This window comes from Elephantulus edwardii, unplaced genomic scaffold (genome assembly GCF_000299155.1).
Source record: "Elephantulus edwardii isolate Elephantulus edwardi_28Jun2011 unplaced genomic scaffold, EleEdw1.0 scaffold00192, whole genome shotgun sequence".
Classification (NCBI taxonomy): Eukaryota; Metazoa; Chordata; class Mammalia; order Macroscelidea; family Macroscelididae; genus Elephantulus; species Elephantulus edwardii.
Genome location: NW_006399942.1, coordinates 2,642,558 through 2,656,295, shown reverse-complemented (window position 1 = coordinate 2,656,295; position 13,738 = coordinate 2,642,558). Strand labels below are relative to the sequence as shown.

General features: G+C 36.1%; 1 protein-coding gene across 1 annotated transcript in view; it reads right to left on the bottom strand.

Annotated features, from left to right (window-relative positions):
* Window positions 1-8,061, bottom strand: part of AMBN (ameloblastin (enamel matrix protein)) — a 17,738-nt gene extending 9,677 nt beyond the window's left edge. Inside the window, exons 1-3 of the mRNA XM_006896844.1 lie at window positions 8,047-8,061; window positions 6,874-6,942; window positions 2,694-2,744 (exon numbers count right to left, since the gene is read on the bottom strand). Coding sequence (XP_006896906.1) covers window positions 2,694-2,744; window positions 6,874-6,942; window positions 8,047-8,061 — 135 coding nt within the window. The remainder of the gene's footprint in view (window positions 1-2,693; window positions 2,745-6,873; window positions 6,943-8,046) is intronic.
* Window positions 8,062-13,738: the final 5,677 nt, after the last annotated feature.

Below are 13,738 nucleotides of genomic sequence, written 5' to 3'. Positions count from 1 at the left end.
GTTCTATCATTGTTATTATTATTAAATTAATGATCTTTTTAACCACTAAATAAATTTATTTTTAACCTTTTTTAAATTCATTCATCATTGCACATTTTCCTCACCACTTATATGGAAACTTAAGTGGAAACACAAGAAAACAGTTCATTTAGTTGAAATACAAATGTGATGTGAAAATACTGCTTTCTTGAGTGTTTTCCCTCTCATTTAACTTACTTTGCTTTTTGTTAATTCAGCCCAGAGAGAAATTTACATAAACAATACAACCAAAAGCAGAAAAACAACTCAAAACAATCCGAACCTCCTTCTCAAAGATAGTAGTTATCAAAATAACAAGTATAAAACCAAATACTTAGGAAATGGTAAGCACTTGAATAAATTGCTAAGAAAACCATAATTCAACAGCAAGTCACTTTCACTTTTAATGGGAAAAGATTCAGTGTGTTTTGAAATATGTTTTAGCTAAAAAGTGAGAAAAATACCCCAGCGAAATTAGTTTACATGTGAAATAAGTATATCCAAGGTAGGTATTGACAACACTCTCATATTGCCATGAAATATGGAAATTTTGCAAAACTTTGTAAAATTTTTTTTCTCTCAAAAAATGTGCAATCTTAAAATTATTTTTCTATTAGTACCTGTCTGTATTTTTCCATTGCTAGATGCCAAAAATTTTACCTTGCTGGATTTCCTAAGCAGAATGTAGAATAATTACATGAACTGCAAACACAGGCTATGCAGCAGGCATCACAATGTAATGTTAAAACTCTTTACAGGAATACCTTGAAATAAACTTCATATAGGTACCTTTTCTTCACAGGAACTTTATAATAAATAATATTATAAGGAGAAATAATCAAATATAAACTGTATGACAACAGAAACAATATTTTAATTATGTACTTTGGACATGTTGTAAGGAGAGACAGGTCTTTAGAGAGGGACATCATGCTGGGTAGAGTAGAGGGACAGCGCAGGAGGGGAGGTGGATTGACTCAGTTACTGGGGTAATTGGGATGGGTGTGTCAGAGGCAATGCAATTGGCACAGAATAGAGCAGGTTTAGGGCTGTTGTACATAGGGTCGCTATGAGCCACAAACGACTCGACGGCACATAACAACAACAACAATTATATTAAGGTAGTGATTACACTAATAACATATTATATATTAATATGTATTGGCCTAGTGGCAAGAAACTGCACTGCAATCCCAAAGACATGTGGTTTGAGGCCACCAGCTGCTCCATAGGAGAACGATGGGCAATCTCCTCCCATGTGATTAAGTGCCTCTGAGAACCTGCAGGAAAGTCAGCTATGGGTCCAACTCGATGGTAAACAACAACAACAACAACAACAACAACAACAACAACAACAACACTATGTAGTACATATTATTTTTATTTTATTTATTTACATATAGATGAAATTTTAAAGATTAAATCACTCAAGCATAAACACATAGTAAAATTACAGAATGAGATTCTAATAAATGTTCAACTTTCTTTAAAGCTGCACAGGATGATACTTGCAGACTTCTTTTTAAAGAATTATGTATTAGTTTGCTTACAAAGTTTGTATACATTGTGCTTCACACTATTCTTCGTTCACATTGTGTTTCATACAATCAGTCCTATGCATTATGTTTTATAAAATTGTTCACCATTGACCCTTGCCTGTCCCTGTCTTTTCAGGTCCTTGCCAGATCCTTCTCATTTCCTTCACCCCCTCTCTCCACCCACCAAGCTGTGCAACCCTGTGGTTTTGCTCCTACCTATCCTCACCCTTCTACTTCTACTTCTTCCTCCCTGGGATCCTTGTACATGATTTACTAGTTATCCTTTTATTTTTACAATAATGGTCTTCCCCTCCTCCCTTTAAAAAATTATACTGGTTTATTTACAAAGTTTGTATACATTGTTTTTCATACTGGATCTTTCCCATTTCTTCAACTCACCTCCCTCCACCCATCAAATTGTGAATCCCTATAATTAATGTCCCTCCACCATTGCCTTCCAGAGTAGTTGTACCATTTTACAATTCCACCAACAATGCAGAGGGTTCCTATCTTGCCACATCCTCTCCAACATTTATTACTTGCTCAAAATCACCGGCAATAAGAGAAATACAATAATGGTTTTATGCAGTATTTGTCCTTAGGAGCCTGAGTTAGCTCACTCAGCATAATGCTCTCCAGTCTCTCTCAAGTTATATAATATTTTTTTAAATCATTGCTTCTCACTCCAGTAGCAGTGGCAAAGTTTAGCAGGATGGGTTGTGGAGAGGTGGGAACTCGTATACACTATTGGTGGGATTGTAAAATGGTACAACCACTCTGCAAGGCAGTTTGATGTTCTCTCAAAAAGTTGAACATAGAAACTCCATATGACCCAGCTATTCCACTACTAGGAATACACCCCAAGGAAATTAGAACTGAAACACAAACAGAGATTTGTACACCAATGTTCATAGCAGCATTATTCACCAATGCGAAAACATGGAAACAACCCAAAGGTCCAATTACAACTGAATGGATTGAGAAATTGTGGTATGCAGCACTCAGGACCTACAGACTTCTAATTAGGAGAAAGAACTAGAAGAACTTCTAATTATGAGAAACATCCTATTGTGTTTCTTCCTCTTAGGTAACATACCAATGTCAAGATTAAATGCAAACACTCTGATTAACACATACCTCAAGGCTCAGACTAGCCATGCCTGGGGTCCCAGGTTGTTGAGGAAACACCTAAATGGGAAAAAAGAATTCTCTTGAGTTCTCTGGTTAGATATTTCCTTAGAAGCACATTGGGAATAGAAAGTCATCCCAATACATCAAAGAGACCACCCTTAATGATGTATGACCCAGCTGACTTGCATTTCTTTGCAGAATGTAGCACTATTTAAGCTATTTGGAATTAAACTATTTCATAAATTAATTTTCCCACTTTGTAACATTATCCTTTGTATCTCATGTTGCTTTAAAAACAAAATTCAAGAGGAGCTCTGGTGGCCTAGTGGCAAGGAGCTGCAACTACAATCCCAGAGACGCACGGTTCGAATCCACCAGATGCTCTGCTGGGGAAGGAGGGGCATTCTCCTCCTGTACCAGCCAGATCTGATTTGACGGTGCACGCACACAAAAATAATAATAATAAAGAAAATTAAAAAAAAAGCAAAATTCAGTTTTGTTTAAAAGTTACACTAAAGGAGATGAGAAATAAAGCAAAAGAGTTTGAAAGAAAGTGGAAAGTGTTTCATGTTCCTAATAAATACATATCGAAGTAAAAGGGACAAATTTGAGCTGATTTTTACATGGGTTTGACAAACCTCCATTCTTATAGTTTACAGAATATAGAATGGGATTATGGTATTTAGCAAAACCATGTGCAGAAACCTAACTAGCTTCCTATTCAAAATGCTTCATTAAATTCTCTATTATCTTTAGTGAAAGATTATTTTATGTATAAATGGTTGATGTATATGTATATGTATATGTATATGTATATGTATATGTAGGCAAGGATTCTGAGGCTCCCTCTAACATACTTTGGACATGTTGTGAGGAGAGACCGGTCCTTGGAGAAGGACATCATGCTTGGGTGGGTGGAGGGACGACGCAGGAGGGGAAGGCCCTCTATGAGGTGGATTGATTCAGTGACTGGGATAATCGGGATGGGAGTGTCGGAGACAGTGCGATTGGCACAGGACAGAGCAGAGTTTAGGGCTGTTGTACATAGGGTCGTTATGAGTCGCAAGCGACTCGATGGCACATAACAACAACAACATATGTATATGTATATGTATATGTATATGTATATGTATATGTATATGATGTACATCTATATCTGTATTTCTATTTGTACTTCTATTTCTATTCTTATATTTGTTTCTATTTTTATAAATGTTTACTTTTTTATCATTTGAGCAAAGACTTTTTCCTACATAAAGAACATACTATCATTAAGTACAATTATTCATAATATGGTCATTTCAAATATTCTTTTAAAATATAACTGTGTAAATAATTTTTCTGAATGTATTTTCCTTTTCATTCCAAGCTTTATTAATTACAAAACGACAAGTGAAAAAAAAAATAGAGGATAGAAGACTAGAAAGTAGAATAATTTCTGTGTTCAGAAGCTATCTGATTCTTTGGATATTTTCAATATGTAGGCTATCAAATGTTGTCTTACATTCTTCATTTATACCAGAGCTATTTAGAGTGATCTCTAAAGCAAAACATTCAAGAACATTCTTTTAAATAGATGTCAATGCCCCACTTCTTTTTTTTTTTTTTTGAGAAGTAAAATTCTATCACTTGAGGCATAGTACACATTTTTAGAAATTATTCCATTTTGGAAATGGATACAGTTGAAAGTAATTATGTGCATATAGCTAACTCTTCAGAGCAAGAAAGAGTTAGCTATGTAGGCAGGGAAAATGACTGTTCAAGATTTGAAGGAAACTAACTTCAAAACAGAGCCCTTTCCTCACATTGTCCAGTACACATTAATTAATTAATACAGTATACATAATTATACATTGTCCAGGTAATGAATTTTGCAGAGTTTGAAACACTGGACAAAATATGCTTTGTTTTCCACATAAACATGTAAATAGGAGATACATGTATATTTATGCAGAAGTAAAAGAGACGAGACAGAAGATTTAATCTAGTGGCAAATAGTTGTCAGTCATAAGCAATTGTCCTGTCCTTAATGGACAGGTGTGGGCCAATGGGGGTTCAAAGAGCATCAAGGATTAGACTGGCAGAAAGGTGAAGCCGACCCAGAGTGTCAGCATCATCACAGGTAACCCAAGCTAGAAGCCTAAATTTTCTTTCATTTAAATTTCATGTTGAGTGTTTGAATAGGAATTCTTTTTATTTATAGAAATCTTTCACCTTTGTAAATATTTTCCTCCTTTCTTTCTAAAATACTTAATTTTAAAAGAGCTCTTGTGGTGGAGTTCCTAGTATGTTGTGTGACTAGCCACAAGGCTGAGCATCTCTATTGGCTGATCTTTTTGATAAAGAGAGGCAGTCTCCTGTTGCTAAGATTTAGAACTCTAGAAACCTGATGATAAGTCACTATGAGTTAGAATCAACTTGTTGGCAGTGAGTTTTGAGTTGAGCAGCTAACTTTTCCTTAAGGAATTGAAATATTCTAGAGTTTATTTGAAGAATACTATGGCCTAGTGGCAAGAAGCTGCACTGCAATCTCCAAGATATGTGGTTCAAGGCCACCAGTTGCTCTGCTGGAGAAGGATAGGCAACCTTCTGTGCAGTTTACTGCTTTTAAAAATCCACTGGAGGGTCAGCTGTCAGTTGGTTTCTACTCAACGGTACACAACAATAATATGAGCTCTTCAAGGTTCATGTTTTACTTTCCCAGTATGTTGCTGGACTCATGGCATTTACTAATACTTGGTGAACTCATGTAGCATCATCATATTAAAATCTTCATGGAAGTATAATCACATAGTATTCACTGAAGTAATTCAGTGTTAAAATTATTGCTTGATATTTGTATGAGATTATTTCAATATATGACAGAGTGCATAGCTGTAACATGCAGTTAATCTGACATCATAACATGTTTTGCTTTAGGAAACTTCAGCCTACAGTCATATAATTTTATAATATAAATTTGTTGGTTAATTGTTGTTAGATACTGTTGAGCCGGTTCTGACTCATAGAGACCTTATGACATACTGCCTGGTTCAGTGACATCCTCCTAATTACTATAATTTGAAACCATTGTTGGTTAATTAAACTGAAAATGAAACTTACCACCTGTGAGTAGTAGATTCTGACAGAAGGCAGCCCTCCAGTGAGTTTTTGGGAGTGTACATTTTATTAAGAGGAGATTGCCCATCTTTTTCCAGTGGAGCAGTGAGTGAATTTGAACTGTTGATCTTTCAGCTGGCAGCCCAACACATAATACACTGTGCTATATAGCTTCAAATCTAGTTGCCTAACTCAATTACATAATCATAGTAACTTGACTAGTAGTGTCCTCTTTAAAAGTGAATGAAATGTACTTATTTTTGAGAAATTTTCTTTTCTCAGGTCAATTTCTTAGTATTCAAGTAAGCAGTTAAATAATAATTTGCTCACAAACATGAACTTTTTTTGTAGCAATTAACTGATAGTAAAATTATTCCATAAATTGTAGAGATTCTAAGACTCTTTTAAACTTGAATAAATGGAATGAGAATTAGAAGTTAATTTTGGAATATCTAAGAGTCTTGAAACACACCATGGACTGTACAAAAAACCCCCAAAAAACAAACAGATCTGTCTTGGAGATTATAAAATCACATTTCTCCTTGGAGGCTAGGATTTTGAAGCTGCATCTTATATACTTTGGGCATGTGGCCAGGTGGGACCAATCCTTGAAGAAGGACATCATGCTTGGGGGGTGGAGGGACCATGCTGGAGAGGAAGACCCTAAATGAGATGTATTGCTACAGTAACTGGGTCAATGCGGGGGGTAGGGAGTGGTAGGTGTGTTGGAGTCAGTAGGGCTGGCTGAGGACAAGGCAGGATTCAGAGCTGTTGTACATAGGGTCGTTATAGGTCCCTGGCAGCTCAGGGACACATAAACAACAATAAGCTGTCTTTTTTTGAGTAAATAATTGTATCCTTGGGTTTGATTTGTTACCCTTGGATAGCAAGACTGGAGTCTAAGTGTCAACATGGAAAAGAGACTCCAAGTAGTCACATTGTGACTTTCAAATGAAAGGAATTAGCCACTAAATTCATTAAAATAAGTCCAGGTATAGACTTGCTCGGCCAATGTCCCTCAAGTGCTGTCTGGCGTTCAAGAATCTGGAGCCTCTTTCAGGACAGACAATAGAAGATTCTAACTTACCGGCACCGCAACACTCACTCCTAAAAGACACATGAACAGGATTGGATCCTTCATTTTGAAAAGTGGTATCTACAACAGAGAGGTCAGATGCTTAAAAGAGAATATTTTAAATATGTCTGAATATCTGCTCTTTTCAAACCATCTAGGCAAACAACAACAGCAACAACAAAAATCTAAATGTTGCTAGACAACATATTTAATATTTTACTGCTGAATTGATCAAGTTTTTAAAAATGAATTGCCAAGCAATTTAATTAACGATTAAAAAATTAGCTAAGCCTTTTTTTATGGATCAACAACCCAAGAACATGTAACCTCCATGCATATGGTTTTATTTTAATATTTTGTATGGTAAAAATATAGAAACAAACAGACCAATTAAACAATTTTTATATGTACATCAGTGATATTGATTTTCTTTATGCTATGTAACCGCGCTTTCCCCCCCTTTTCCGTCCTGTTTTTATCACCATCAGGATAAACTTATTGCTTCCTAACTTTATGAGTTGATGAAATTTTGCACATTTTCTTGAAATACATTGAGTTGGTAAAATAAATTATATATTTTTAAATGTTTTCTACTAAAGGAGATAGAGTTTATTGAATATCATTCAAAGAGTTTATACTTTGTTTTTCCTCTGGAGGAAACTTTAAACGTAATAAGTAATACAAGGAATAGCCATTTAATAACAAACCTTTATTTGTAGACATATAGGGTATATTAGTCTATCTATATTTAGGCTACCAAGACAGGCATGCAAAAAACCCTATATTTTAAAAATAAAAGGAATTGAATATTTTGGTTTCCTTTGATAGTATAGTGAAGAATGTCTCAAAACCTATTTCCTCACATTTCCATAATGATTTAGCTTCCTAAGTTCACTCTTATATCAGTGGCGAGATGACTAATCAAGAGATTTACTTTTTTCTAAGAATTTTCTAAATTAGGCATTGTCATTAACATTCACAAATAAAAGTCTATAGGTAAATATTATTTTACGTAGCTGGATGACTATACGGTATGTCTACTCTGGGTCATGCAAATAGCTTACAATAAGCTATGATTCAGCTTTTAGTGAGACATGAAGTTAAATTCTCTTTATCAAAGCTGTCTGGAGATAAGAAAAAAAGAACTTACAGGAAGCACATGTAAATCATAAAATCATATTTTACCTTCAATGCTGACATGTACTGTGCTCTCAGGGCCTGGTGATGCCAAACAAGATAAGGCTAAGAAAAGAAGTTTAAAGTTTTTTTCTGGACTCTACCTGGAACTTGCTTTGTACCTCTCATTCAGGGAAGACTGGAAACCTTTATTTTAAAGTGTCAATCCACCAATCAAAGTGAAGCAAAATGGGGGGAGGCACTCTGCTCCTGCAATTAACTCATACCCTTTTATTGCATGCAAGGACATTTGCTGGTAGAGTCTCATTATTTTTAATTGCAACTCAACCCCTGTATTTATCCAGGGAACTCAATTGCAGGGGAGACAGAAAAGGGATAATGAACATGACTTCTGAAGACAATTGATTTGGTGAGCTGAGGGAGGGAGATAACATGTGAAAAAGATTGAAAACAAACCATTATACAGTTATTTTATCTTCTGATAAAGGTTGGGACCCAGTGCCAGCATTCTCAAGATTTTTACTATGTCTGTTGTGGTAAAAGTGACGAATTCCCTTTCCTCTCCTCAACACACTTATTTTAGAAAGAAACAGATAGCTTTGTGGGCTTAAGAGAGGATGAAATCATTAGTTGGATAATGAATATGCCATGAATTTTTACTCAAAATTTCTTCTTGTTGCTGTGTACCATTGGGAACCAACCCATAGCTGACCCTCCAATGGCTTTGAAGAGGCAGTAAATCTCACAGGAGGATGTTGTTCATACTTCTCCCCCAGAGTAGCTGGTCAGTATTACCTAGATAATTTTGTATCTGAAGATAAGAGATTAGAAATAATTAAGAAATGTAAACTGGACCCTAGGGAATGTCACTCAAGGTAACTCTTCAGTGGTACTCTTTGAGGGCAATCGGAACATTCTCCATGAAATAGTGAAAAACAGTGGAAATATCTTTCAGTTTTCTCTTTAAGTGGGTTCATTTGAATCACTTAAAGAGTTAACAGCAACATGGATGAATTTTTCTCTGTGTATGAAAAAAATGTCTTGGATGTTGATTATCTGCTTTTGTTATTTCTCTGCCCCTCCTTGCCTTCCCAAAGGTGTGATTTAAAATAGCTTTTTAAGACCAGTTTCTTAAGAAAGGATGAGTCAGGACACTGTTTAGAGAAGTAGGGATCTTCCAATTATAGGGAATCCTGAGGAAGCTGGTGTTTGAGGAAAAAGATGGTTCCAGACTCAAGTGTTGACTTAACAGCTTCAAATGATGTTATTCAAGAAACTGTCCTTGAAAATTTCCACCAAACTTTGAAAAAAAAGAATTAAATTTAATGTGAAATTAAATAAAGAGCATAAATATGCTTGCAAGCAACAGAATATTGCTGAAAAGTATTATTATTTTTGGCTTCTGCCTTTTCCTCTCTTACTTTCTTTATTGCCACCTCTGATGTCTGGTCAAGTTTTTTAAGCTTTCTGAGCTCTAGTTTCTTTCACTGTGATATAAACAGACCGATTTACAACCACATGCAACTTTGTCAAGGATAGAGAAGACAATGAAGATGTAGTAGTTGACACAGAGTGGGCTCTGTATAAGTATATTGATTACTCTTTGTGGGAGATGCTATAGGAACCATGGGTCTGCAGAGACATCACGTGTATGTGTAGGAGGAAAGGTGAACAGTTAGGTCTATTCACTCCAGGAATGTGGAGAAGGAACTTTGCGAAAGGAATTTTCCTTGTATGAAAACTGATGCAGAATCCCGGTTGGCTGTTAGAGTGAGAATAGGTGGTGTCTCCAATTGTTTATGGGAAATGGTATCTTTGTTAATTCTTTAAAAAAGTAGCAAACTCAAAACCCCCAGCTTGAATTAATTTTTAGTCTGTTTGACTCGTGATAGTTCCACATGTGTGAGGGTAGATCTGTATGCCTTAAGATTTTCAGTGGCTGATATTTCAGAATCAGACGACCTGAGAATTGTAGGTAGACTTAAACCACTACCCTTTCTGTTAGTGGCTGCCAGCTAAGGACTTTGGTGTTCATTATTGTGATATGCTAATAGCTATATTTTTTTTAAATAAGAAAAAAAAATCCCAGACAACACCTATTCAATCTGTAGGCTGAGCAAATCATTGGAGAAGCTGGAATGTATGAAGAAGATAGGAAGATGACTCATAAACAACCTTTGTTATGCAGATGAATTAACCTTATTTGTAGAAAGTGAAGAACATTTGAAGCACTTACTTACCGAAGAAGACCAAAGACAACAGCCTTCAATATAGCTTATATCTCAGCATCAAGAATACAAAAATCCTCACCATTGAATCAATAGGCAAGAGCAAGGTAGATGGAGAAAAGATTGAGCATGCAAGGTTTCCAATGTTCCAGCTTTCCAAGTATGATGTCCCTCTCTAAGGAATAACGTCTCTTCCAAGGTATGCAAGACAAAGCTTCATCATCTTTGCCTTTAAGGAGCACTCTGGCTGCACCTTCTCCAAGACATATCTGTTTGGTTTTTTTGACAGTTGATAAAATAGTCAGCGCTCTTCTCTAACACCACAATTCAACGGCATCAACTCTTCTTCTTCTATCATCCTTAATCTTTGTCCAGCTCTCAATTTAATTTTATTTGGATCCATATTCAACTCTCATGATAAGAGAAGGCAAGAAATCAAAGACATGTTATGTTGGAAAAATTGGCTTTCAAGGACCTCCTTAAAGTTTTAAAGTATAAGGATGTCAGTTTTAAAACTAAGGTGTGCCTGATCCGAGGAGTGATCTTCTCAATTACTTTCTATTTATCTGGAAGTTGGACAATTAATAAAGAATTACAAAAAAGAATTAATGCCTTAAGTTGTGGTGTTGGTGAAGAGCACTGAATATGTCATGAGCTGCCAAGATCTTTCTGCCTTGGAGAAGTGCAACCAAGGTTCTCCTTAGAGGCAAAGATGGTGAAAGCTGGTCTCACATACTTTTGACATGTTTCAGGAGGACCTAGTCCTTGGAGAAAGATATCATGCTGGGAAAGGTGAAGAGTCAGAGAAAGAGAGGAAGATCCTCAATAAGATGTATGACATAGTGACTACAATGGCCCCAGGATGGTGAAGATCATGGTGATGGTGCTGGCAGGGCAAGGTTCCAATCTACATGCATCTATCATTCATAAGGTCACTATGAGTTTTTATCAACTTGGTGGCATCTAACAACAAAAATAACAATAGTAATATTTAGTGGATATTGATTGCTAACCTCAAAGTCATTTGTTCAAATCTACCAGTCTGCTCCAAGTTAGAAAGGTTAGGCATTCGGCTTCTGTAAAGATTTACAGCCTTGAAAAATTTGTGGAGCAGTTTTCCTCTGTCATACAGATCACTATGAATTAGAGTAAGTTTAATGGTAGGGAGTTTTTATAGTAATGTTTTGGTGGGATCTGTATATTTGTCCTTTGTTTTGATCCCAAATATTTAATATATCATAGGTACTGCAGAGTCTTCTTTTTAAAAAATGTAGTATCCTCCACACTCAATCCTGGATTACCATCTTAGAGAAGATATGTAACCTGTTAGTTTCCTCTTCAATAAATATCCTATATAAAACACCAAAATTATTCTCTTAAATACTGGTGTCAGCATTTCATTGTCCCACTCAAAAGTTTTTAAGTTTTCTACAAATTATTGTGGAGTAATAATGTTGGTTTGAAGACTAAGTTGCGCCTGACTCAGGCCATGGTCTTTTCAATCACTTGTTATGCATCTGAGAGCTGGACAAAGATTAAGGATGATAGAAGAAGAAGAGTTGATGCCGTTGAATTGTGGTGTTAGAGAAGAGCGCTGACTATTTTATCAACTGTCAAAAAACCAAACAGATATGTCTTGGAGAAGGTGCAGCCAGAGTGCTCCTTAAAGGCAAAGATGATGAATCTTTGTCTTGCATACCTTGGAAGAGACGTTATTCCTTAGAGAGGGTCATCATACTTGGAAAGCTGGAAGGTCAATGAAAGAGAGGAACACCCTAAATAGGATGGATTGATGCAGTGTTTGCAGCAATGAGTTCAAGAACATCAGAGATGATAAGGAGGGCACCTGGTTGGATAAGGTTAAGATCTGCTGCTCACAGGATTGCTATGAGTTATACCTGACTCAACATCACCTAACAACAACAACAACAACAATAACAACAATGGTTAGTGGAGGAGAGGAACACTTTCAGTGAGATGCAGTGACTATAACAATGGGTTTAAGCAGAACAGAGATTTTGAGGATGGTGCATGATTGGAGAGAGTTTTGTTCATTTGTAAGCTCTTTATGAATTGGACAACACCTAGTGACAACAACAATAACAACAGAGGCTATAAGGTAAAGTTTACACATTTTCACTCCCTCCCTCCCTCCCTCTCACTGCTGTTGAGTCAGAACTCATAGCTAACACTCCAGCAATTTTCAGAGATTGAAAAATCACACAGGAGGAGTTTTCCCACCTTCCTTTTCTTTTGTGGAGTCATTGGTGGATTGGGACTATAGTTCACTAGTGCTAGGAAGTCAAACTAGCATTTCAATTAATCTTTTTAGGCGTGCTTCTTATTAGTCATAAACAATACTGTGTATTAACATATTAACGCATTTTGTAATCAGTTGAAATAGGTTTCAAGTAAACAATTTTCAATCTTGCCTTATGTGGTGTATGCTAATGGTGAAGTGTGTAAGTATAATCCAAATATATCCTGTAAAGAGAGTTTTAATTATAGAGACATTTAGAAAATAGTATATGAATGAGTATTTGATAGTAATTACAGATGTTGAGAAAGTTACAGAAGCTACTGGAAACCACACTCCTGATCAAGACTGTGCCTGCATGAAGAACAACCACAACACTAATAATAACTGTACCTGTGTTTTAAGTACTGCAAAAATTAAATAATTCAGGGTTACAGAAGATCTGAGCTATGTGTGAGTTCACTAGTCACAGGAAAAGTTAGGAAGAAAAATATAAAGATAGACGATTCCGAGGAAGATAAAATTTTAGTGAGGGAGAACACACAAGTTTTCTCTCAGGTACTCATTGACCTCTGTGAAATGTGGCCTACGAGAATAGATCAGCATTAATTTTAACTCCAATAAAATGATCATCACAAAGTGGTCAGTACATTCTCTGTGATCAGTGTACAGATCAGTGGATATGTTATTCTTTTTTTTGTCAAACTAAACATGTGCCAAGAAAACTGGAGGACAACTACCTGGTCAACTGACTGGAAGAGATCCATACTTATTCCCATTCCAAAAAAAGATCGCCCGACAGAGTGTGGAAATTATTGTACAATATGACTCATATCACATGCAAGCAAAATCCTGCTGATGACTACCCAGAAATGACTGGAACAGCACATTTCATATAAACATACAAGCTGGATTTAGAAGAGGGTGTGGTATTAAAGACATTATCACCAATGTCAGATGGATCTTAGCAGAAAACAAAGAGTACCAGAGGGATATCCACCTGTGTTTCACTGACTATGCAAAGGCATATGACTGTGGATTGCAACAAATTGTGGTTAACCTTGAGGAGAATGGGAATTCCAGAAAACTTGGTTGTGCTTGTGTGAAATCTGTACTTGGTCCAGGAAGTAATCCTCAGAACACAGCAAGAAAACACTTATTCACTGTTGGTGGGAGTGTAAAATGGTGCAACCACTGTGGAAAGCATTGTGCCGCTTTCTCAAAAAGTTGCAAATAAAGATACCATTTGACCCAG